Source organism: Triturus cristatus, chromosome 3_1, assembly GCF_964204655.1.
Source record: "Triturus cristatus chromosome 3_1, aTriCri1.1, whole genome shotgun sequence".
Taxonomy (NCBI): domain Eukaryota; kingdom Metazoa; phylum Chordata; class Amphibia; order Caudata; family Salamandridae; genus Triturus; species Triturus cristatus.
In genome coordinates this window covers 620,499,116-620,525,954 of record NC_140583.1, presented here as the reverse complement: position 1 = coordinate 620,525,954, position 26,839 = coordinate 620,499,116, and the positions used below count along the sequence as shown (strand labels likewise).

At 44.7% G+C, this 26,839-nt stretch overlaps 1 protein-coding gene across 2 annotated transcripts in view; it reads right to left on the bottom strand.

Moving 5' to 3' along the window:
* Window positions 1-21,212, bottom strand: part of PDCD7 (programmed cell death 7) — a 154,910-nt gene extending 133,698 nt beyond the window's left edge. Inside the window, exons 1-2 of one of the 2 annotated variants that reach the window (XM_085644566.1) lie at window positions 18,439-21,212; window positions 11,585-11,795 (exon numbers count right to left, since the gene is read on the bottom strand). In XM_085644566.1, the coding sequence (XP_085500692.1) occupies window positions 11,700-11,795; window positions 18,439-21,126 (2,784 nt within the window). In that variant the 5' untranslated portion in view covers window positions 21,127-21,212 and the 3' untranslated portion in view covers window positions 11,585-11,699. Of the gene's footprint in view, window positions 1-11,584; window positions 11,796-18,438 lie in introns of those variants that run through there. The other variant, XM_085644565.1, reaches the window with a different exon arrangement.
* Window positions 21,213-26,839: the final 5,627 nt, after the last annotated feature.

The following is a 26,839-nucleotide window of genomic DNA, read 5'->3' as shown; positions in this document are numbered from 1 at the left end:
AGAAGTTTGACGTCATCCAACCTGCCACGGCCCCCATGCAATTCCTAAAGTTAAGGGCCGCAGACCCAACAGATTGTGACAGGGAAACCATGATTTGGGTGTCGTCGGCATACGAGAGTACCTCCAATCCAAAAGATCTGACAAGCCTAGCAAGTGGAGCCACATAAACGTTGAAAAGAGTGGGGCTCAAAGAAGAGCCCTGAGGGACCCCACACTGCAAAGGCTTGGCGGTGGAGAGGAAGTCACCCAGTTTAACCCTTTGCTCCCTATTATTGAGGAAGGAGGTGAGGAGACTGAGGGCCAGACCCTCCACCCCCATCTCGCTAAGTCGGCAGGCCAAGATGGTAGGGGACAGGGTGTCAAATACGGCTGTAAGGTCGAGCAGGATCAGAAGCGTAGTCTGCCCCCTGTCGACCTTAGCGCGGATGTTATTGACCACCACTGTAAGGGCTGACTCGGTGCTATGCTCCTTTCTAAAACCGTGCTGAGATGGATCAAGCAGGCAGGTTTTATCAAGAAAGGAGCTAAGATGGAAATTCAAATGAGCCTCCAACATCTTGGCAGGGGCAGGAAGAAGGGAGATGGGACGGAAGTTCTTTAGAGTCCCAGGGTCCAAAGTGGCCTTTTGTAGGAGGGGCTTCACAATAGCAGTTTTCCAGGAGGCTGGAAAAGTCCCACTGGATATAGCCCTGTTCATAACCGCCAACATGGGGGGAATTAGAGTAGCCCTACAGTTTTTTAAGACTTTAAGCGGACAGGGGTCAAGAGGAGAACCTGACCTAAGGGAGTTCAAAAGTCTCTCAAGGTCAAAGGCCGTAAGAAGAGGAAAACTGGGGAAAGTTTCGATAGAGGGAGTCATGTTCACCGAGTCAGAAGAGAAAGGGCGAGTGAGATTATCCACCTGGAGGGCTGTGTAAATATTTAAGATTTTAGTGTGGAAAAAGGAAGAGATCTGATCACAAAGATCTTGTGAGGGGACTATGGGGTCAGGGTGATGGATAAGGGATAGGGTATCCACAATTTTAAACAAGTCTCCAGAGGAAGTAAGGGAAGAAGTGAGATTGGAGAAATAAGTTTGTTTTTCAGCCAGCACCGCCGCTTTGTAGTTCTTAAGGAGGGTTTTGTGCTTGGTCCGGCCTTCAACATCGGGCTGAGTTCTCCAGAGCCTTTCTTGCCTCCTACATACCTGCCTCTGAGTTCTCAGGGAGTCAGAGTACCAAGGTGCTGAGGGACGTTTCCTGGCACTGTATACAGATTTAAGAGGGGCCAGGGTGTCCACTGCCTTTGCAATAGTGCTCGCAAGCTCCCGTGCTGAGAAGTCAATATCCTGTCAGGGGAGAGGCTTGAAATTAGCGATAAAGGGGCCCAAAGATTGGTCAGTCAGGCCCCGGAAATTCCTCTTCTGAACCCAACAGTTTATATCTTCTCTGGGGACTGGAGAGGCACAGGGAGTAAATTCCATGGAAACCGCATGGTGATCAGACCAGGAAAGGGGAAAAAGTGGACCTAGCTCCAACCGGAGATCATTCGTAAAGACTCCATCTAGCGTGTGACCAGCAATATGGGTGGAAGATGAGACCTTTTGAAATAGAGTGAAGGAGGCCAGTGAATCTACGAGGGATAGCGTATCGCTGGAGTTGCTATTTTCCAAGTGGAAATTAATAGTGAGGGAGGGCCTATTTAAGAAAGGCTCTATGACGTCCAAAAGGTCAGGGCCAAACGAAGATCTGGGGCCTGGGGGTCTGTAAACAAGAACACCGGAAACATTTTCTGAGGGAGAGGAACTAAGGGAGAAAAACATGGCCTGAAAAGAGTTATTGGGAGAGGGAAGAGACTCCATACGGCAGGTAAAGGCGATCTTATGTATTATGCCAATCCCGCCCCCTTTACGGCCCTCTCTATCCTGTCTTACCATAGTATAACCATCAGGGAGAGCGTTGAGCAGGTCAGGACCTGCTGAGTCAGAGCCCCACGTTTCTGTTACAAAGACCCAGGAGGGTTTCCTTTGAGACACAAAGTCTCTGAAGGCTAAATTGTTTTTAACCAGGGAGCGGGCGTTGATGAGGAAGCCTAATTCTTTCAAGGGGGGTGGGGGCTCTTGAGTCCCTTTTTTCATACAGAAATTAGTGACAGGTCCCGGGAAGGCTGTCCTCGACCCCTTCAGACATCTACAGTCCAGACTACGGCGCAGCTGCCCGGGAGAGAATGTGTGATGACAATCTAACTGGGGGGGTCTGAGAGATTTAAGGGTACTCAGAGGATACAGCCGGGTGCAGGATGATGAACATGAGCACCGGGCAGCATCCCTGGTCCCTTGCACCTCCTTAGCGCTGACGGGCGCAGACGGGCAGGACTCTGGCATGAGTCCGGCCTGAGTCCGGCCTGAGTCCGGCCCGTGCGCAAAGCGCATCCGCTGCGCGGAGGAGACGTCATCCCCTTATATAGAAAACTAGAGCGCGTCCTCGCGCTACAATAACCCCAATATGGCCGCCAAAGCCAGATTCGCCTCTCCGGGAGCAAGCTCTCAGCGTCGATGCTCAGCTGAGGGCTGCCCGAGAGCGACTGGTCGAGGAAGCACCTAAGAAAGTAAGGCACACAAGTTGCAGTCTCTGGGGAAGATTTTACACACCAGGCACCAAAGCTACCACAAAAGTGCAAATCAAAGTGAAATAAAAAGCTTGTTAGATCAGGCAAGTCGAGAAGTACGAGTTAAAATACATGAGGCAAGGGTGCAAGGAAGAACCTCCCGGCTTATCGCCTCAGGAGGGGAAAGTGCGGCTGGCTATTTTATTGATGTAGTACAGCAGCCTAGGCTGCTTTAAAACATGGCTTAAAGTAAACAAAAACAAGCATTTGCAATGCAATAGGTCTTACATTTACGAGAATTGAGCTATTGGCATTGTAAATGGTTTGGTTATTAAAATAGCAAAATAAAAGGCATTGTAATTTACAATGCCAATAGCTTAAACCCTCGCAAATGCGAGACCTATTGCATTGCAAATGCGTTCGGGCCCGTGCTATAATTTTTTTTTTTTAAGTGTTAGGAGAGAGCATGTCCAGCCTGCAACAGCTGTCAGGACAAAGCTATTTGAGAAAATAGTGCCCAGACGCCGTAATTAAAGCCTACCGAGTAACAACACACATAACAGGTGGTGTTGCCATGGGAGGTTACAAAATGAGAAAAGGCGGTACAAAGAAGGAACCACTAAGCCTATTGACCAATGAACAGCCACAGTTTACAGTGGACAAAGAAAAATACGGGCGGAGCATCAAGTCCCTACCTGAATACAGCATGCCTTTGCAGAGCAGCGCATGCGCTGCCCAGGCTTGACCTAAAAAGTGCTATCAAGTGGTAAACGCTGGCTCCGCCATAGAGCTTTTTTGTTGTTTACATTGAGCCATGTCGCAAAGCAGCCTGCGATGCTGTGCAACATCTTTAGGAAAACATTGACAAAGCCAACAGAACTAACATAGGTAAAACCGATGAGCTTTGCCATTGCTGGTTTATTGGAGGCCTCATTTGATAAAAAAGTGTTTGATGTATGCTAAGTCTATGACCGTCAACTGGTGCGGATTTATGACTTAAGAATTCACACAAGGTTACCAAAGAAGGCCTGGACACTATATTTCTGATAAACTCATGACAATTCCATTTTTACTGTGAAAATGTGCAGAGCAAATGCAAATCACTTGTTAAAACGTTTTTCTCCATGGGAAAATATTTTTCAGCATGCAGAAACTCCTTTCCCTACACTCTGCATTTTTTTTAAGGGGGGAGGGGTTCCCCCACTCTGGAAAATGTTTTCAGCCTATCCTTGCCAAGAGTACACTATGAACATTTTCAAGGGCTGGAAAGGGGTTGGTGAGATAGGTACTTTGTGGGTGTACAAAAACTCATGGGGCCTTTCAGTCCTGGGAATCCGACTTCCAGTCCACCTGTGCTTTCACCAACATCTGCATGCCAGTAAATCCACTTAACAGCTCAAGACCAACTTCTGCACAGGTAAACCAAACTTAAATGAGTAAACAGGTTTACGAATCAGGATGATAACATTTTGACTTTGGCAAGACCTTGCATAGTTCATCTAGTTGTAAAACATAAACCAGTCATTTATCTAGCGCTTGGTATATGCTCACAATTATGGCAAAGAAGGGAAGTAAGGTACAATGAGATGAAATGATTTGCTCAATAATTACACAATGTGGTCAAGGGAAGGAGGCGGGACTATGAGCGTTCTCACTGATCCTTAGTTAGCATCCATAGGCACTGGGTACAAATAAAATCCGACTTCATTTACATAAACTATTTGGGAAATCCTCAACTAATGTGATAAAAAACAAGCATTGAAAATGAAATGAAATGAAAATGATTAAGTTAAACCCATTTGCTTTGCTAATGGTATTGTATAGCAAAGCAAATGGCTTTAACTTAATGAAAGGCGAGACCTATTGCATTTTTAAATGTCCCCTTTTCCTCTTCCACAATGTTGGCATGTATGATGATGCGAGCCCCCTGTAGAATATGAAGAAGGGTCTGGGTATCCCATATCTTGTGAGGGGCCCTAGTACCCCATATATTACATTTATGAATTGGTCTTCGTTAGAAGGTTGTGGGCCTGTGTAGCGCCCCCTCAAGGCCACACATAGTGCTACATTAAATTAATAAATAAATAACAGCCGGTGCCTCAAGGACTGGGGAAGTTCTACACATTAAAGGACATGACACTGACTCTCTCCCAGCCCTTCTGGTCTTTCCTGAGTCTGGTTCATTTATCTTACACTCCCTCGATGCCGCTCTAGGTTCCCTCTTCTTCACCTAGTTTGAGTGCGGGTCAAGAGCATCTCATGCTCACAGAACAGAGACGCACATATAGTGGCGGAGCATTAAGCATGTCGTGGATAACAATGTATAAACTACGTTCTGCTCAAGCGCACCGTGTGACTTTGGGCGTGTGCCTCAGCATGCGTCTGCATCAATAGGGACAGACCTGTGAGTAATGAAAAGGAGCAAAAGTAGGTGGGTGATAGGGGGCAAGGAACAGCGTGGAGGGAATGGGCGCGGTAGTAGATGGGGGGGGGGGGTCATAGAAGGGAGCAGAGCTCGAAAGAGTGCAGTTGATTTCCAGTAAATATATGCTAAAGGGCCTTTCACTTTTTGTAGGACTCACTTCCGGTATTGGGGGTGGTGGGGGGGGGGGGGAGGCAGGGGGGAGAGAGTGCACTCATGCCATGTAACTGCAGTGACTGAATCATGGCTGGACTCTTCTACAGCCCGTCGGGGTCTTACTCAGTCAACTGGGGTCTCCTACAGTCTCCTGCTACAGTCAGCGGAAATATCCCACAATGTCATAAAACCGCACGCTGGGCCCCGTTGCCTTTGTAACCTGCGATATGACATGTAACAAACAGAACGTGAAACTGAATTGAACATACAGACAAAATACACGAATATGTAACGGGGAGGGCGAGAGGGAGGGTAGAAGGGAAACAAAGATATGGGGAAGGTTTAAGATCCCAGCGTTGCCCGCGCAGACACACCCACTGTCGACCAAAACAAAACACAGTGGGTTGTAAGACTTCCACTGACGTCCTGGGGAGGTTCTAAATCCCTGATGGACATCGACTCGCCAGTCGCCACAGATGCCATGTAATGAGATGGAAACCTGCTCCCCGCAGTGGGTTCTAGCTTACTGTGATATCGCCTCTTCACAATTGAACAGTGTGAAGTGTCGATATCGTGGTAAACACTGTGGAGCCATCTTAGGTGGCAGGCCCGAAAAGAGCATTTTAATGAGAAGCACAGATAAAAAAAAAACAAGCACGCGAGAGCCTAGGGTGGCGCTATGTGAGGTGGCAACAAGCAGAACCCACATCCTACATAGTTAAGCCAAGACACGCAAACAGACTTCAGAGACAAACTAAACCCAGATTCCCATATTAGGAAAGTTTTCCGTTTTTCTCTACTTTCAGTTCCAGCAATAGAAACCATTACAGAAACAGTGCATGTAAACATTGTATCTGTGGTCCCAGGACCATTAAACTGCATTATTACACATATCCAAAATACAGCTGTACAACTACTGCCACATATAAAGTGAACCTGTCTTACGAGATTTGCGAGGGATAAAAAGGTTACACATGATTGTCAAGATGGTGCACTGTTATTCTTTGGAATAATTTTGAATAAACGCAATGACTCTAGCTGCGACGGGCGTGATTAGCCTTAGAAATCTGACAACGGGGATACTCGCATATTTTTTTTTTTAATATCTCTCCAAGCATCGCCTCCCAATTGCGCAGTTGCATATCCTCTACTACAGGGGTGCGATTTTCCTTCTCACGGTTGATATTGGAAGCGTTGGAGTACAACACCTCTTCCCCCTGCAGCGATAAAACATGAGATCACTTCAATCGATCAACTGTTCCCGTGAATAATCGAATCCAGCTTTAGCTGGCTATGCAAACCCGGCTACGCACAAATTGGTTTACAAATTCGCAGGGTCTAACCAGCGATTCGTCAGCGACCAAACAAAGAGGATCATTTTCATGTTTAATTAGGAGCAATTACCTTTTTTCTGTAAGCCTTTTTTCGATTAGGGAAATACTGTGCGGGGTGCAGCACGACCACCACAATCTGCGGGGACTGCAAACGTGACGTAGACGGCGCTCTGCTATACGCCTAAACCACATACGTAAACACAGACAGAGCGCTGGTCAGGTGCAACACATGATGAAACACTTTACTAAAGGAACAGTGGCACCCCTAGGTGTAAGAAATTAGGAGAGCTTGAGTGCTGTCTCCCACACGCACTATAAAAGTCTCAAAGCAGTGGCGTAACTCCCCCCTCTCACCACCATCTCATTACTATGGTCAAGTAGAAGAAAGAATGGGAACACCCTGGGAGCAGAGCTCTACCTAGGCCCTGTCTCAAAGTCAGGAATCATCAATAAATCGAAAATATAAAATTTGAGATTCACGTAGCCGAAACCGCGAGCCGGGAACGCTGAAGGTAATTCCCGCTGTAACCACATACGAATAGGCTAAAACTGACCAGAGGCAAAGGGGGTAAACATTACAACTTATTGGAGCGGGTAGGAAATAAGCATAAGCTGTTAGGCGCCTGTTCAGCGCACGCAAAGGGAGGCGCGGGGAACAAGACGCGCCTACCGGGGTCCCCGTCCCTCCTCCGCAGGATTTTCGTACCCACCACTAAGACTTACCCCGAGGCGGATGCACCGACTCCCTAGCGCTCTGCGCCTCTTTGTCCTCGCAGGTGAACTGGCTAAAAACGCAGCAGCCGGCGTTAGTGGCACCAGAGGAAGTTTTGAAACAGTAGAGTCGGTCGCGGAAACGAGTCCTTCTCGCCTTCTCCTCCCCTGTGAATACTATTGGCAGGGAGGGTGGCACCAGCCAAGCACCGCCTCCGAGGTGCGGTCACCCGCCACAGGCGCACGCTTCTAGGAGAAGGGAAACCGACTTGCTTTGAAATTAGATTCTAAAAATTAAACGTAAGGTGGCCTTTGTGGACACCAGAGAGATTGGACAAAATAAATAGAAAGAGCGTCCGCAAGGGAGAAACAATTATACCCTTGGAGGGTGCAGAGTGTGAATTGCTTACCCTTTGAAACACCGGATAAAATCCCCAATATGAAAATAACTCCTTCATTAAGCACACAGAACATCGTAGGCAGCAAGCACGGTCCCGAAAGTGAAAGAGGACAGCGCTGCAGCCGATGTCTTGTCTTTATGGGGCCATGTGTTTAAACACATGGCCCCATAAAGATAAGAAAACGTTTGCGACAAAAGGAAAGCAGGCGAGCCCCTCCAAGTGGGCCGTCCGAAAAAGCCAAAGGGAGGCAACATACAAAGCTCTTTTCCAATGGCTGGCCACCGTTTAGCATAAACGGTGACGCCAGCCAATGGAAAAGAGGGGCGGGGCTTAAAGCCCTTTTCTAAAAGTACTCAATTTCATTAAATCTCGCCGAGCGAGCTGCGCATGTGCTAGCCGAGACCTAAAAACTGGCCTAAATGGAGTCCGTTTATAAGCAGAGCCTGACAAAATTCAAAAGATATGACATAACTAGAGCTCTGGTATGTTCTGAATCTGGTAGAAATGTGGCATAACCCGTAAACCTGCTAAAATTTAAACTGTGACATATAAACCCCGAGGTAATCAAAGAGGGATATTCTCACAGTTAGGGTATAAGGAGAATGTGGCCATAGTAAGTCACCTCACTGCATGGCACTAAATGGGACCAGTGGATTTCTATACAGGACACATGGATTTCTGAAGCATCCTGTCCCTTTGGAAAATAGCTATTTTATATAATGTCACATCCTTGTCATTACAAGCAAAACAGAGAAGAGTGGCCAAGGCTTATTGAGGCACACTCCGAATTGAGGCACACTCCGAATTGTTACAACAGAAAACCTTGGAAACAACTTCAATAAATACACATATTTGCGGTTTCATCATGTCAGTGTGAAAACAATAGATAACTTATCTCAATGGTAGAGGCTCTCAAGAATTCCAGTGGAACAACAGATCACAATTCAAAAACTACCAACCCCTAAACAATGACAGAATGCCCAGACCAACTCAAATGTATAAATCAATTATTAAACCCACCTATGCAACACAATGTACCTTTCCAGGATGCTTGTCTGAAATGCAAGTCAATCAACTCTATAACTGCTCATACCCACACCTGAGAGATTGCATATTTGATACTACCTAACAATTTAGATCTACTAGTTGTTAATGAAACCCGATTCTTCCCCATCGTCCCGCCTTCATTTGAAATCATAGTAACACATGAAATTTAGTAAAGGACTCTCCATTCTTTGAACTTATATAGGAAAATCCAAAACCAAAACACAGTTTTGAAGAACATTTCCCACACCAGAACATTATACTGCACTGCTAGGCCACATCAAGGAACACCTCACCTCTTCATAGGAGAGTTCAATATCTCATTAGGCATCTGCAAAACCCCACTTTCACCAAAACTAAAATTAATCTTTTCGCTGCATGATCTTGCTCAACTTACCTCTCAACTGGCACACAAGAAAGGGAAGAAACAAAATATAAATCTACCTCCAAAACGTTATTAGCCTAAGAGAAAAAAACTGCCAAACGTGGTAAAACAAAAGAACACAATACTATTCTACACATTTTATGCTGCGCTTCATATACAAGCTAATCAAAAATGACAATAATTAGAAGACAAGTAAAAGACATCTCAGTTCCTCGACTATTTGAAAATCTTGGTGCAATCACAAGAGAAATGTAAATGCCTCAATCCATTGAAAGTATATCCAACATCTATATTGTGACCACCCTAAACACTGTCAACAAGCCTGTTCTACTAGCATAGAAATCAAAGCGAACCCACCAAACTAAGCACCAGCAAAAAAAATGGAACAAACTTCAATTTCCACTTAAAGTGCAGAGACACATCAATAGAGATCTAATTTACCTTGCAAAAGACAACTGCCTTAAAAATATCAATGAAGCCTTGAACCTTCCAACGCACTCTTCAAAACAATAAATATTGAAATTAAATTTAGAAACTGAGCATCCCAAGCTTGACTCTTATTGCAACAAATAGCGCCATTGGCTTATCTGATAACATACAAGAAATACACAGGAGCTTAAACAAACACAGCCAACCAGCACTTCACCCAAATATACCACAAAACAACACTTACATGTTCTTCTATTCAACTACATGAATGTAGTAATTATTGGCCCCACCAACCCTCCATCTTCAGACAACCCTATCTCAGCAAACCTGATAAAACCTTGAGCCCAGGACACAGCATCCTTAATCCTCCTAAGTCATGAGGTCCTTCTCCATCTTCACAAAAATGTGGCCATATCACACCTTTAAATGGAAAAAAACCTAACTCTAGATAATAGAGAATTCCAGAACCCAAGACCAGGTCTCCAAACTTTCCTTTACTAGGAAATTCACAGAAAAGGCAGCCTCAATGTAACTTCTAGCACATAAATCCAAGAATGATCCCCTAAAGTCTTTCCAATCTAGATTTCCCCCCAAATGCAGCACAGAAACAGTAACCCTCTAAGAACTGAAGTTCTACATACAAGAAACGAGGGTGACACTTGCCTTAATATTGCTCTTAGGTAGAACTCAACATAATAATTGACCATGGGACAAATTATAATTCATTCTACTGGGGTGTGGACAGCCGAGTGTGTCCTGAAATGGTGATCAACGTGATTTTCAAAATCACAATTTAAGAACAGATCCATTCAGATCAGGCATACCGCTTCTAAAATGTTGAGTACCACAAGGATAAATCCCAGTTCCCTCTCTTTGCAACATCTGCATCTAACAGTATAGTCTGATGCTCCGCAAAAAGAAATGTACGGTAGCCAATCAATGTGCATAGGGTAGTAAATTTGATCAAATATTGCAATACAGCAAACTTAACATTATCGAAAACACAAATTGGATGAGCGCACACTCCCTGAAACTGAATCCAGCAAAATATAATTCCTTCTTCTCTATTTTAAAGAATCCCGACCTCCAGTCCCAAAAAATGGCTTGGAAAAGTCTCACATCTAGACATTTCACTCATCATGACCTGCCTTATTTACTAACTCAAAATAGCTATGGTGCTTCACGTTTTCAAACGTATTAAAAAAAAATGCCTCCTTCCAACAACTTCTACTCATAAAATTCAAATCGACTATTCCACCCTCAGACTTCAGAGTGGCTTTACAAGCCCTGGTATTCATACTTAAATTGTGTCAATTCAATTGTAGCCAGCCTCCACAAACCTGCCCTCCTTCGTCTACCGGCCATTCTCTGTGCAGAAATAAGCCTTTACGATGCTAAGAAATTGGGACGTCATTCCTTACCTTCCAACAGACCAATAGGGGCTTCGCTGTCAAGCTAAATACAGTCTCAAACTGGCTAGTGCCACACAAGATTTTGCATCACAGCCACCCCAGTTACCTGAAAAGCAAACTCTGCACCACTGAATAAAGACAGCAGAAGTAAATTACGCCTCCTACTTGATATCCAGAAAGATAAAAATTTCTAAACTCGAAACAGGCCTTCTCCTGCCAAGCATCATGATTCTGAAACACTTTACAAAGCAAACCCGGACTCAGTGCAAACTTGCTGTGTTTCCAGAAGGATATAAAAAAAACTCTCCTATTCAGACAAAACCAAAACAGTTATTCCTGCTAAACCTATAACCTAATAGTGCACTCCAGTTTGTTGCACTGCCTTATAAATTGGTAAAGGTCTATTGCCCACGTCACCACTAACAAATATCACTAATAAATAATTTTCTAACAAAGAGATCACTTCAATTCATATATTTTGAAGTTCTATTGATATCATGTTGTGACACTGAAAATATCCTGCGTCTAGTCTGTTTTCAAGTTCACTAGAGTGGTTTACTGTAAGCCCACAAAGTTGTAACCAGGATCTAAAACTGACTGCATATTAATGGTAGCATGGTGTGTTTTCGTTAAAGGGAATGACGATTCTCAGATTCACATGAAAAGAGAATCAGGATTTCATTAAAGACAAGGAGGCTAACATTATGCATTCATTCTTTTAATGCCACTCCTGAGCAGCTCCTTTAAAGAACATAAAGTACAAAACAATCCAGAATTAGAACCACACACAGTCCAATAAATGCCTCCTGCACAGAATGTTCATCCTCTTTTAAATGCAATCCTTTGGAAAGAAATCCTCTTCTTAACTTCATTAACATCAAATCTTGAATTCAGCCTACCCAATTGAACATTAATCTGAAAATAAACAAATACTCATATATTAGAAAATATTTTAGTTAACATATTATGCCTTTTTTTTCTTTTTCAAATCTTAAAACTTAATAATACATTAAACATTCCAATCTAATTTTAACTTATTATTTTCTTTTCTTTCTTTTTTTTAAAACATAAAACCATCCCCTCCTCTTTTTATGGGTGAGGAGGGTGGGATAATGTTAGTCTCCTTGTCTTTAATGAAATCCTGATTCTCTTTTCATGTTAATCTGAAAATCATCATCTCATTACAAGACAGGAGGCTAACATTATGCATGTTGAAAGCCTCTTAAAACAACATTTGACATATGCTCTATAGGCCTAAAATAATGTCTTGCAAATGTATCCGCATTTGACCAATCTGCCGCTTTCATGATACTCTCCAAACTTGCACCAAACAAACAAGACTTTCTCGCCATAGCACCTCTAATTGAATGTGCTTTGAATCTTCCAATATCAACACCTGCCAAACTCATAACACATCTCACCCATCTTGAAATTGTAGCAGTACTAACTGCCCTAAAAGGACAAACAAAAGAAAGCAACAATTGATATTCTCCATCTCTTCTCCTTTCTGTGACTCTACACTCATACTCTCTTAAACAATCCACCACACAATTTTTTACATTCCTCATACTTTGGATAGAACACAGACGTCGACATCGTCTTGGTTCTTTTAAAAATTTCAAAATGCACATCATCTGGAACAAAATGTCTATTATTTAACTCTAAACATTTCACATCAGAAACTCTCCTGCATGAGATCAAACACAACAAAGTTGCTAATTTAATAGAAATATTCTTGTTACTCAAATATTTATTTGATGGCCAATCACAGAATAACCTTAAAACCAAATTAACATCCCACAACACATCATAACGTGCCCGGGGAGGTCTCCTCAATCTAATACTCTGTAACACTCTACAAACCAAAATATTACTTCCAATAGACCTACCTCCTACCATAGCATGGCCTGCCGAAATTGCCGACCTATAACAATTTATGCTCCTATAACTTAAACCCCTATTAAAATGCTCCACAATAAAATTTACAAGCTCTACAACAGGGGCCTCCACGGGATCCAAACATCTCTCCAAGCACCAACCCATCCAAATTCTCCAAACTCCTTTATATCTTCTCCTAGTCCCTGGGGCCCATGAATCCTCGAGCCACTCTGTAGCCTCATTCGAAAGTCCCTCAACACAACCGGATCGCCTGACACCTTCCAAACAAGAAGGTCCAATCCTCCATTCGAAATTAGAGGATGAACCTCTCCCTCTTCGTTTATCAGCAAATTCTCCTCTGTCTTTATTAAAAAAGGAACGTCGCACACCAACTCCAGTACCGCTGGAAACCAAGCCTGAGTAATCCAAAAGAGTGTTATCAACACTATTTGACATCCTTCTCTTCTCACCTTCAATAATACCCTCTGAATCATTGCAAAAGGAGGAAACGCATAACCCTTCAGATTCATCCATGTTTGCTGAAAAGCAACCGTAGCCAGGGCTTCTGGATCTGGCATCCAACTGAAAAACTTCACCAACTGACGAGTCAATCTTGTCGCAAACAGATCCACCTCCAATGGACCCAAAAGCTTCTGAATCTTCTTGAAATATTCCTTCCCTAACATCCAAATCGCTGAAGTCTCTCACATTTCTCGAATTCCAATCCGCCACCACGTTTTTTATACCTGGAAAATATTCTGCTCTCAACGCTATCTTTTTCTCCAGACAAAACAACCACAGCACTTTCGCCACATTCGAAAGTTACTTTGACCTGCATCCTCCCAAACGATTTATATATGCTACAGCCGAAATGTTGTCCATCTTCAGTAACACAGTCCGACCATTCAAATTCACCAAGAAACTTTTGAATGCATACAAAGCCACAGTCAATTCTAAACAATTTATGTGCATTTTTTTTTCTTCCTGTGACCAAGCACCACCTGTTTCCTGATGGCCAAAACGAGCCCCCCATCCTATCATACTCGCATCCGTCTCTAACTTTAAATTCGGAAGGCATCCAATAATCGCCCTTCCATTCCATACTTTCACGTTTTGCATCCACCACTCCAGTTCTTCCTTTTCCTCTATGTCTAACTGTAAGACCGGCCTCGTGGCGTGGGCCATCCCGACCAGAAAGCCACCCAGCAACCGCACCTGATCCCCGATGTCACAGACTTCCGGCCACCATGGCCCAACATCCAGATGGCCGGCCGGGCCCCAGCAACACTCAAGACCCCACCACGCATGCCCGGCCGAGGGAGAGAGAAACTCCCAAGCCAGACCAGGAGGCGCCGTCCCTGTCACACCTCTGATTTCCACCCCAAGGAGGGTTTCGATCGGCCACCAGGCCCCCGGTGAGCGGGCGCCTCGCCTGCTGGGCGTCTGGAGTCCCTCCCAGACCCACCTGACAGATCAAAGGGCTGAGCAACAGGAAATCCCGACACCCCGCCCCCAGGCACCAAGACCCCTCTCAGCGAGGACTCCGGACTTCAAAGAGAGGAGGGGGGAGTATAACAAGGGGTGCTGAAGGGACGGGAGGCAGAGAAGACCTGGACCACGAGAGCCTGCTGACCTGGTCGTGGCTCGATCGCTCCCCGAACCGAAGAACGCCACCCTGAAATCTGAACCATCTGAGCCCTGCTGACGCTGTCGCGGCTCCCCGAACTCTGAACCATCTGAGCCCTGCTGACGCTGTCGCGGCTCCCCGAACTCTGAACCATCTGAGCCCTGCTGACGCTGTCGCGGCTCCCTGAACTCTGAACCATCTGAGCCCTGCTGACGCTGTCGCGGCTCCCTGACTCCGAAACCACCTGTGCCTGCTGAGTGACTCGCGGCACTCTCCTCCAGGAGAATCGGCAGAGATTGCCGAGAGAAACCACATCCCCCAGCTCGAGGATTGAGAGCTGTGCAAAGGATACTCCGCAGAGACACTGAACTCAAAGACTGTCCCGCTACCCCCATACCCCCAGCACGCAACCGCCGCCGCTTGTGGCACTGATTCAATATCTGCATTTCCGATCATAAAGATCCCTTAAAGCGAACGATAAAGTGTACTGTTTCACGAAGAACTACTGTGTGGTGTCCCTCTGTCCGAGAGTGCAAGCTCAGCGTGTGCGATCCTAGGTACGAGACCCTCCCCGGAAGGGTCTCCCCGCCCTTGCTCGGCCTAACTCTGGGAGAGGTGGGTCAACGGGTGGTCAGGAACGTATTCCGAAGCCCCCGGAGAACGCCTTTCCAACACTAACACTATTTTGTCCCCATACCACAATCCTTTTCTCAATGCATTTGCTTTCACCCTCTGTAGGGGACCTGGAAAAATCGCCTGAATCGACGAAGATAAACCTAGAATCCTCGCCAAATCCCTCAAGGTCATACACTCTTTCCTCTGGGCCCTCTGCACCTCCTTCTTTATCATCTGTACCTTCTTCTTCGGCAACCTTAATACCTCCTCCTGTGCATCTAACGTAAAAATGAGAAAATCTAAACTGTGCTGGTTGAAACACTGACTTCTTCTTGTTTATTAAGAACCCTAAATTCTCCAAAGTATTCACAACAAATTTCAACTGACTTTTTAACTCCTCTGCATCCTGCGACATCAACAATATGTCGTCCAGATAAACAATTAACCTGAAACCTCTTTCCCTGAAAAAAGCCACAACTACTCTCATCAGCTTGGTAAAACACCACGGGGCGGAAGACAGCCCAAAAGGAAGACAAAGAAATTGGTAAAACTGACCTCTCCATCTGAACTGAAGATATTTCTGGCTGCTCTCCTCCATTGGAACAGTGAAATATGCATCTTTTAAACACAATTTCACCAACCAATCCCCTGATTGTAACATGTCTCTTAGAAGATGAATCCCTTCCATCTTGAAATGTCTGTAAACTAAAGAATGGTTCAGACCTCTTAAATTTATCACAGGTCTCCATCCCTTCTCTTTCTTTTCCACTAAGAAAATATTGCTCACGTAAACCCTTAAACTTTCTTCTACCATACAAATTGCCTCTTTCTCCAACATCTCTTTTACTTCTAAATCTACAATATCCATCTTTTCTGTGCAAAAAATTAACTCTTTTGGTTCTGTACTCTGAACAGGTTCTTCCTCGAAATCTATTTTGAATCCCTGAACCACATCCAAAATCCATTAATCTCTTGTAATCCTTCTCCATGCCTCTACAAAATACCTTAATCGTCCTCCTACTTTTCCGAGGGAAGAACCAGAAATTATCTGCATACTCACCTTTTGTTCCTTGATTAGACTGACTTCTTCCTCTTCCCCCTCTATATCTTTGGTATCTTCCTCTTTGTGGAAAGAACCTCGAGGATCCTTGGAAACCCCTTCCTGATCCTCTACTCGAATAATTATATTGTGAGCTGAACTGGGACCTTTGAATTCCTCGGCCGGCATACTGTCCCCGTCTGCCGGCCCCTCCAAAAACACCAAATACTTTTCTCATATTTGTCTGTGCTCTATCAAGCGCAGTAAAAGTTGCCACATGTTTTCCTAAACTTCTTACAAATCCTTCCCCGAACAACAAACCTTTTGCGTCTTCACAATGCTCTTTGTTTGCCAAATCTCCTAACTTTGGACTTATCTTAAAGAGAACTGTTTTTCTTCTCTCTGCCAACAAACTAGAGTTTGCATTCCCTAGCAACACCATCGCTCTCTGACTCCAACCACGTAACAAGTTAACATCCACATCTTCTCCGTTTAAATATGCTTCCTCTGTCATATCTAATATCTTCCCTAATGGACCTAGTACGTCGAGTAGACGATCCTGACATAACTTCAATGATCGCTCTAAACCCTTTCTAGGATCCTTACCCAACTTAAACAGATAGGATATTAAATCTGGATCCAGATTCAAGGTCTGGCATACCTTGAGCACTCTGCCCTTAATACACTCCTCACCTCTCTATCTAGAGGTTTTCTTAACCAGTGTTTTATGAACTTGGCAACATGCTCATGCGGCCACCAGTCCGCACTTCTTGGATGTCTTATTTCGAATGGATTGAACATTTCCCCTCCTAAAGGGTCTTTTATAACGACTTTTGAAGGTCAAGGAAGATTATCCTTAATATCGTTTAGATAATCCTCATGATCTACATCAAGCACATATTCATCATTATACTTATTGTCTCCTGTTTCAACTCTGTCATCCACATCCATATTAAATTCTTCATCTGAGATGTCTTTTGTGCCGCTATGGACACCTCTATCTTGCGTACCGCCAAGGGTACCATCTTTTCCTTCCTTATTCATGTGCTTAGTCATTTTAACCTTTTTATAACCTCTTTTCTCTCTTACAACTTCCTCTTCATCCAAGCATGACCAAAAATCTTCATCTGATTTATTTTCTTTCCTTTTTCTATCCATTACAATTTGAATAACCTCCCTCATTGAACTTTTCACCTCAGTTTGAATCAATCTTCTGAGGTTCTCTTCATTAACTCTCCCTTCGACCACACTTACATTCTTTGCAACACTAACCTCCTCTGAATCCATCTTCTAAATACCTAAAATCCTCCTACTTAAATCAACAGATCAAATAAGTATCAGCTGTTTTCAAATCTCCTCCGATAATCTCTTCTTCGTTTGTTTTTTTTGTTTTTTATTCAACTCCTCGCGTACAAAAAAACTACACATTTTCTATTCTTTTCATTTGTCTTTGCCCAATCCAATATGGCCACCCATTTCTCGAGAGATCTCGGCAACCAATCGCCTTTCGAAATTCTTTCTAGGCTCTAAAACGCTCCGTCCTCTTACAACAGAAAAACAAAGCCGCGCGCGCTTCCTCGTGCCAGCCTGCAATCGTCTGCCCCTCGTGAACAAACGCCTCAACTGCAAAAGTTCTATTGCACGTGCAAGCTAATTATCTTCACGCGCCAACCCATTAATCATTCCTATCGAGTCTGAGAAGCTCCGATTACCTCGCGCTCGCAATCTCCTAAACGCGATGATCTTTCCTCACTGGGACACACCATTTCTATTGAAAAACTCCTTACAAAACCTCCTAAACAGCAAACTTAAGCTTTTTCTTTCCTCTCTTTTTAAACTTATTTCATACCTTTACAAAATACACTCAAATATACACCACTTGTTACTCAAGCATCCAGCTTCTGAAAATTAGAAGCTAAACATTATTTTCACCTCTCATACACACACACAAACAAAATTATCCTATTAAGCTCTTCATAAAATGTCAACTTATCTGTTCAGGAGCAGCATTTAAAAGAGGATGAACATTCTGTGTAGGAGGCATTTATTGGACTATGTGTGGTTCTAATTCTGGATTGTTTTGTACTTTATGTTCTTTAAAGGAGCTGCTCAGGAGTGGCATTAAAAGAATGAATGCATAATGTTAGCCTCCTGTCTTGTAATGAAATTATGCATCATTAAACAACAACAAGGTTATGAGGAAAATTACGCATAAGTGATCTGTTCACTGTGGGTTCTTTAAATATCGCAGAGGAACGCGAACCACAATTCTGACAACTACTGCTGAAAGCTTTGTCCTGCTTTGTCCTGTGTGCACATCTTCAAAGCACAGATCGGAGTGAACAAATAAACGTCACTCCTAATTATATTTTAAATGCAGCCAAGACAGAAGTACATACCCTTTTCTTCTCGTGCACCTCCTGAATACACTTCATTCTCCACTTATCGATCTTAGCCTCCCTTTCAGCTGCCCTCGCGGCTTCCTCTTTTTTAACCGGCGTCTCTTGTTTCTCTCGTTGTATACGAAGTCTTTTCTTCCGAATTTTCTCCAATTTCTTTTTCACCCCGTCAATATATCCGGGGCGATTAAGAACTTTCATTTTGTCCTGCAGTTCCTTGTGGATGGTAGCTGCTTGTAGGTAAACCTCAGACCAAACTTGTTCGTTTTCTGCATTTTCTTGTAATAACTGGCAGACTGTCCTGAGTTCCCACACCAACTTTTGGGAGCCAAGTACAAGGTCACGGGCCTCAGCTATGGAGGGCGACCCTGCAGATTTTGTCTGGTGTAGGTGACTCTGCCTTCTGTTTGCCAAAAACCTTGAGATCCATATCTCATCTTGTTTCCGCTGAATACGTTCATCGTCCTGTTGACTTGCAAACCCACTATTAACCACTTTGGTACAAACAAGAGGAGAACTAAGGTTACGAAAATGCTCAGCATTTGGATGCCACTGCCTTGGGGCCATGCATGGTGGAAATGGATGTTCAGCTTGCACTTCTGGCCTGCCTGGTTCAGGCAAACGATTGATAAATTGCAAGGGTGCCATCCCCGGATGGGAAAAACGCTGGTCATCTTGTGCTGGGGATTTGTTAGCATATGGAGGTTGATAATTTCCTTGAACAGACTGCAACTCGGGAGTGAGAGATGGCGGGCCAAATTTTATGGGAATGCTGCCTGATGAGGGAAACTGCTGACTGTTTTGAAGAGGAGGTCTGTCTAAATGAGCGAACTGTTGGTTCGTCTGCACCACTGACTTCTCCTGGTGAGGCATCGAGCTGTAGCTCTGAATTGATGCCTTCTCTGCATTAGCAGTGGGAGGACCACTTTGTGCCAATGAAACTTCGTTTTGCACAGGTAACCTCTGAGGCCCAGACAATGTGATAGACTGCCGTTGTGCAGTCTCCTGTGCCATTAACTGGGGAAGGTTCTGCATTTGTGGCTTATCTGACTGAAGCAACTGAATGTTACAGTCAATTTGTGCACTATTTGGCTTAGGAAATGGAGTAATTGCCTGCATTTGTGACTCGTTTGAATATTTGAAAGAATTACTAGTTTGTACTGGTAAGCTACTGCCTTCTTTAAACAGCTGGTCTGGCTGATTAAGGTGTGCAGGGTGGCCTTGGAATGGCACCCTACCCAGATGCGTAAATGAAGATGGATCCTTTCTTGGCACACTGTTTGAATGGGTGTATGAAGTGTGACCTGGCACATTAGCCCAATCGGGATTGGGTACTGGACAGTTACCCTGAGTCTGAATGACAGGCGGCAGCCAGGACGGAGAACTGTCATGCATTTGCATCCTAACTGACTGCAATGATGGTGGATAACTAATCCGTGGTGTGCTTACTTGTTGGGAGACAAGAGGTTCACCCCCCAATGGCACAGCTGTGCCAGTACCACCGGTTCTTACAGAACCTTGTTGATGGACTGGATCTGAGCTAACAAGACACTGAGCAGCTGGGGAGGTAGATGGGAGCGCAGCACTATACGGAGGTCTCTCTGAAAAGTTTGAACCCTGAAACATTGTATGGGAAACTGCTCCTTGTGGGTCTGAATCCATCCTTGTGTTCTGTAACGCTGATCCACTACGATGTAGGACTTCAGCTGGGTTTCCCAAAGACCTGCTAGTAGGGAATGTGGGCACCCTGTTGTCCAGGGACACGTTGGTATTGAACGTTTGGTAAACATAGGGAGCCAAACCAGACGAGTCTTTGGTGTGCAATGGTGGGTGTAACTCGGGGCCTTTTGTCTGCTCGTATGGACCTCCATGGCGCTGGATCTGCTGAAAAGTTGGTTGCTCGGGCTGCCTGAGATCTGTGGATCTCAGGAACTCCTGGTTTGGACACGGCTGACCTGACCGGCCCTCAAATGTAGTGTCACTCGGATGTTCTTTTATAAAAGCCCCACTCTGAAAATGGTTGGTGGGCTCAGGGGACTGCGACTGAAAAGAGGACGACGAAGACAGCTGCCTGGGAAAGGACGGCTCTTTATATCGATTCTGAAAGCTCGGGTCTTGCAGCTGCTGCTCAGAAGAGGACCCCGGAGCCTGCTGATAATGGGGCCTCAGAAACTGGCCATGATAAGTATGCAACTGAGGCTGCGCAAGGGATGGGCGCGGGGGTTGCGCTTGCTGAAAGGTAGATCCCCATGGCTGTCGGTGCTGATGGGGTCCTGGTTGATCGTGGGACTGCTGTAAGGGCGAACCATGCGTTTGTTGTTGCTGTAAAGAGTACCTCTGATCCTTGGATACCGCTTGAAACTGCTGATGGGAAGTGCCATGGGGCAGACTTTTCTGAAAGGAAGACACCTGGGGCTGAAATTGCTGAAAAGCACCAGCTTCAGCCTGCTGTAATTGTGGCCCTTTGGTTTGCGACTGCTGAAAGCAAGGCATCGGAGATTGAGGCTTAGGACCGCGGTGGTCTAGATCCTGCTGAGCGGGTGCACTGTGTAGGTGCGGTGGTTGATAAGGTCCACGAGGCTGGGTTGGTTGAGGGTGATGACCAAGGACCTGGGAGTGGTAGTTGGGGTCCTGGGCTTGGTATATTGGCCACTGCATTCTCCCCGCTGGAGGCGGCGGCCTTTCCATAGCGTATGAAATCCTGTATGCTCTATGCTCTTCTATCTGCCATCACGAGCAGGTCCGTCTCCCTGGGACCCCATAGAATAAGAAACAGGACTGGAACAACTTCCGTCATGACCTCGAAATATGGCGGCCATCTTGGAACGGGTTTCTTCGACTATATAGTTCAAGAAATCTACCCGAGTCAAACACTTTCGTTATGAATTTAGAAATTATTCCGCTGAATCAGACCATTTTAGTGCTAGATTATTTTACCTGAAATTGTTGGCCTGCGTGTGTAAAGAACAAAGTGGAAGCAGAATGTATTGAAGTAAAGTTCTTTATTAATTTCGCCAACACAGCTCCGAACATGGAGCGCAAGTCGCTGCAGCTCTCCGGCTCGCCAGCTGTCAACTGTCATCAGTAACTGACAGCTGGTGAGGTCAGCAGCAGTACGGTGTCCTCGCAGGGACATGAACATGCGATAATTACTACGGTGTAGGGGGGGGGGGGACACATGACAGAACATAACACATCTTCCCACGAATGAACAAAATGAGTAAATAGCAGTACATTGCCTAACAAATTACTTAGTCACAAATGTAATAGCTTAGTTTCGCTGGAGGTAACATTCTTCTACCATATCTGCTAGCACTGACAGGTCGTAACACATTGTACCCAGGTGTTGGTGGCAATACTCTGACTACTCTCCCTGAGTCTGCGCCAGTGGTGGCAGTGCGTGCTACAACATTAGGGGTATGTGCCACTGGGTTGGATGCCTCACTATGAGATGTGAGCGGGTCATGTACAGACTCGCAATCGGACGAGTCTGACAGGGACATGTGGTGCTTGTTGACACTGGATTGTTCTCCTCCATATAACTTACTGGGCCTGTTAGTGGGATCTTCTGAGGTGGGTTTGCATACAGAGAGGGCAGAGACGTGCCACACCTTACCATCGCTCAAAAGAGCAGAGTTACAGTACACCTTGTTTACGCTTAGAGGTGGGGAGAACTTGTTCTGACCCTTCCCGATGTGTCCACTTCTCTTAACTTTTACAGTGTCTCCAACAGAGAGTTGCACTGTCTTACAACCATGTTTGAGGTCATAACATTTTTTTGTCTTGTTCTGCCCAAGCTCAACTTTCCTTCTCACTTGGTCGGTAGACCAGTTTACTCTTTTAGCTGCTAATGTCCAACCCACATTGTCTCTGGATAGGGGTGTTCTACCTCGCATGAGTACAAATGGGCTGTGGCCAGTGGACTCACATGGCGTGATCCTGTAGGCCCATAATGTTTTAAGGATCTCTTTTTTCCAGCACAGTCGGTTGCTGTTGGACAGCTGGATAATGCCCTTCAGTACCCTGTTGAATCGTTCCACAGCGCCGTTTCCGGCTGGGTGGTACACCGATGTGGTTTTGTGCACGATTTGGTTCCTAGATGTGTAGGTTCTAAATATATCTGACATGAACTGCAGTCCATTGTCGCTAGTTATCTGTTATGGGAGCCCTTCTCGTGTGAACACTGAATCCAAAAACTCAACCACAGTCTTTGAATCCGTTTTAGCTGTAAACTTAAGTTCAGGCCATTTGGTAAAATGGTCTATAATTACAATTATATACCACTGTTCATCTTTTTCCATTATGGGGCCCATGATATCTATCCCCACTCTTTCCCATGGCATGGCTGGGCAAACAATGGGGTGCAAAGGTGGTCTAAGTGTTACTTGGGTCTTGTCAGAGTACTGACACATGTTGCAGTTCCTAACCATTCTTTCTACTTCCATGCTGACACCAGGTCACCAGTAATTTTCTTTGACACTTTTTTTACTTTTCACTATCCCGAAGTGTCCTTCGTGACATATTTGGAGAATACGTTTCCTTAATGTGACTGGGGGAACCACTCTACTGCCCCTCAACAATAAATCATTTTCATGTGATAGTTCTTCCTTTACTTCGTAATAATGTCTCAATGTGTCAGAGAGTTTGTTTTTGTGTGTCCACTGTCCCTTTAACATCCTTATCACTTGATAGATGTCTTTGTCCTTTTCTTGTTCTGCAAGCCACTCTTCCTTCGAAATTCCCTGGAGATTATCATCCAGGCTGGCTATACAGTACTCCCCCACTTCTGTTGTGTTGTCTTGGTTCTCTTCACCAACAGGAAACCTGCTCAAGTAGTCGGCAACGATGTTTTTCACTCCTGGTACATATTCAATGTTGTAATTAAAGTCGAAAAGGCGTACAGATAAACGTGCTAGTCTAGGCGACGCCGAATACAAACCTTTTGTTGTGAAGACCTTAGTGAGTGGTTTATGGTCCGTGCACAGTGTGACTTTGTTTCCCCACACATAATTCAGATAGTGCTCCAAGGCCCACACACATGCCAAAGCCTCACGTTCGATAACAGAGAATTTTTCCTCTGTAGGTGTCAATGACCGTGATGCGAATGCAATGGTATATTGTTTACCTTTGTCGTCTTTTTGTGTCAGTACGGCTCCAAGTCCCTTCGAACTTGCATCAGTTGTGATGGTGTTACTGAGCGAAGGGTCGAAACCTTGTAAAGGTAATTACAGAAGAAAAGACTTAAATGGCACTCCCATACGGTATACCCAGGGGGTGATGCATGGTCGCAACCGCGGCAAGGCACGGGTACAGGAACCTGGACTGGGGTGGCTTGGAGCCGGTGCACGGCCATGCTGTGGAGCTGCCCTGGGTTGAGCACCTATTGGAGAGAGGTCAATGGGCTGCTGCAGGGGAGTATGGGTCGCAACATCCCATTTGACTGGCCCGAACACATTTTACACCACTTTAAAAGATCGCCCAAAGACAAGGTAACGTCCCGATTCATGGACCTGGGGCTAGTAGTAGCAAAGCGCCTCATCACCAGGAGATGGAAGGCACATGACTCACCACACACTCGGGCATGGAGCACCTCATTCCAGGCATGGGCTAGGGCGGAGGGGACGGCCATCCGCAGGGAGGAAACCCTGGGGCTGCGGAAGGAACCTATGGCGGATCGCTGGGAGCAGTTGCTTGCTGAGCTCCGGCGCTTGGAGGGGGAGGGTCACACGGGCCACGTGGGGATGGTTGGAAATGCCTGCGCGAGCGACGGCGTGCTATCGGCTGCCCCATAGATGGGATAACATAGCTCCTGCTGCCTCTGACCCGCAGATAGGGGCGTCTGCGAACACATGGTGACAGCTGCAATCATGGGGGTTAGGGGGGGCGATCCCGGGGATGAAAAGGGGGGGGGAGGACCGTGGGTAGGACGGGGGGGAGCACTCTGTGTACAACTGTTCACGCTGCCATTGTTCTGAGTTTCCTTTTGACTTGTTCGCGATTCATCTGTTCAACGCCTAAGTTGTATGGGCGACATAAGTTTGCATGTACGGCTAAGTGGCTGGTATATGGTGGCTGCTGCCCCTCTTTAAGAGACAACACCAGAACTGATGAGGTAGACGCAGCCGGCTCCTGGGCGGGTGGCGGTTGGCACACTCCTAGACTGCAGGTGATATTTAGCTGGCTAGACCGGGCACGTATCAGCAACCTGCATATGTTCATGTACTTCTGTGTGTAATGTATCCTGCCGAACCATGTACTTTTTCTTTCCTACACCTAAAAAGCAATAAAACCAGATTTGCAAAAAAAAAAAAAAGAAGAGGATACGACCGCAATCCGCACCGTCTCGCTGACAAGTGAACGGCGCGAAAATCCCGTGTTCGGGATATCATTCCAAACGCATGTATCACGTGATATCGGGCGGAATCACCTGATCTTGAAACGATGTATAGAAAGTGTAAAAGGCATGGAAATTTGGCCGCCATGTTAGAATGGTAAAGTCCCCTACAAATGGTATATATATAACACCAAAAAATATTGCGTGTGTGGCATTACAAATAAAGAAAATGGTAGAAAAACCTCCAAAGTATTAAAACAAAGTACACACAAAATTTATCTCCAAAGTATTAAAACAAAGTACACACAAAATTTATCTCGAAGGAAATCCTGTTGGCTTGAGGGTCGATAATATATTATATGTAAGGTAATCCATCCCCCCCTATCCGCATACCACTATTTCAGTTAAATTAAATCAGTCCTAAGAGCTAGCAAAGTCCTGTCCCATATAAATCCTTCACCCATCGGGATTGTATAGTAAAAAAGTTTCATAATTGCCATATTTAAATGGTCTCCTGTCCTCTATATAAAATAGGCGTAACATCAAAAGAAACTAGACGTTACAGAAAATAAAACGAAACAGTACCAGCGCTTGACCAAATTGTAAATGCGACATAAATATTGCTGTTTGAAGACGCACGTATGCCCAATAAAACATACTCATTATGTATGCGCAATAGTCCACTGCCTAGTGTCAAGAAATAATACTGAAGATGTGAACAAGTCGGCTAAAACGTGAACAGAGTGTCCATCCTCAACATGCAAATGAGCCAATGTCGGAATTATTATAAGGGGTTTAGTATCTCCCCATACGGAAAACGTGTTATTACATTACCTATTGTCAATTAATTCAAGAAGCCAAACACCAAAAGAGAAAAGTCATTCCACAACAATTGCATGAAAAGTAAAAAATATGTTGCCTGTGTAGCTCAATTAGTCATTAGTTAAAAATATCACAGATGGCAAAAGAAGAGAGAGAGAAAAACAACAGACGTACAAGTATCAAGAAAAAACATAAGCGACCTTAGTCGCTAGGGTGTTAATATCACAGTTAGTTGTCATGCCAGGTGAAGTCAGTGCTCCTCACATGTATAATGAACAATACACTTGTACATCAATTTGTAAATGTTGTGTGCTGTCAAAGGCCTCCTATTCATTATACTCCACATCAATTCATCCATATAAACAATCATGAGTCCGCCTGTCACAAAATAAATTCAAATGCAGTAATTGTAAATAGAAACATGATTAACATCAGTGAACCAACAGGGTAGGCATCATTAGCAATTAGAAGAGGTTAGCACGACTCATGCATGGGAATATAAAGCAACCATTACAAGATTCATTACAGATGAAATCACTTTTTTTGAAAAAATTAGTCTTTCAAAAATACATGAAGCTCCCTATCTACGTTAAGACCCAAATCGACAGTTCGCAATTTTATCAACCATTTAGCCTCCAGTTTCCTCAAGGCCAATGTTTTATCACCTCCTCTGGGATCCTCATTCAATGCCGCAATCCCATGGAATCTAATTCCTAGAACTTCTGAATCCTTATGTATGGGGTTATAATGTGCTGCTAGCGGGTAATCCCTGTTGTTGTTGCGGATAGCCCTGATGTGTTCCTGTATCCGCTCCTTGAGCGGCCTAATGGTGCTTCCCACGTAGATCAAATTACATTGGCAGATAATGCAATACACTATATATTTAGTATTGCAATTCATAAAATGATGTAATGTGTGCGTCTGCCCAGTATTATAGCTAAAACTTTTTAGTTTGTTCTCTGCAAATTGGCAAACGCTACACATGGTACATTTATAGAAACCTTTCAGTTTCTCCGGTAGCCAAGTGTGTTTGGATTCTACATTACTGTTCTTTACAATAGAAGGACTAAGCCAATTGCGTAGGGTTCTGCCCCTTTTGTAAGTGATTCGTGGTTTGGCAGAAATGTAGGGCACTAAGTCGGAGTCCAACTGAAGTATATGCCAATGCTTGAAAATCAAATTAAAAATCAAATTGCTGTGCGAGTTATATTTTGTTATGAGTGTCATTTGTTGGGATCGTGTCTC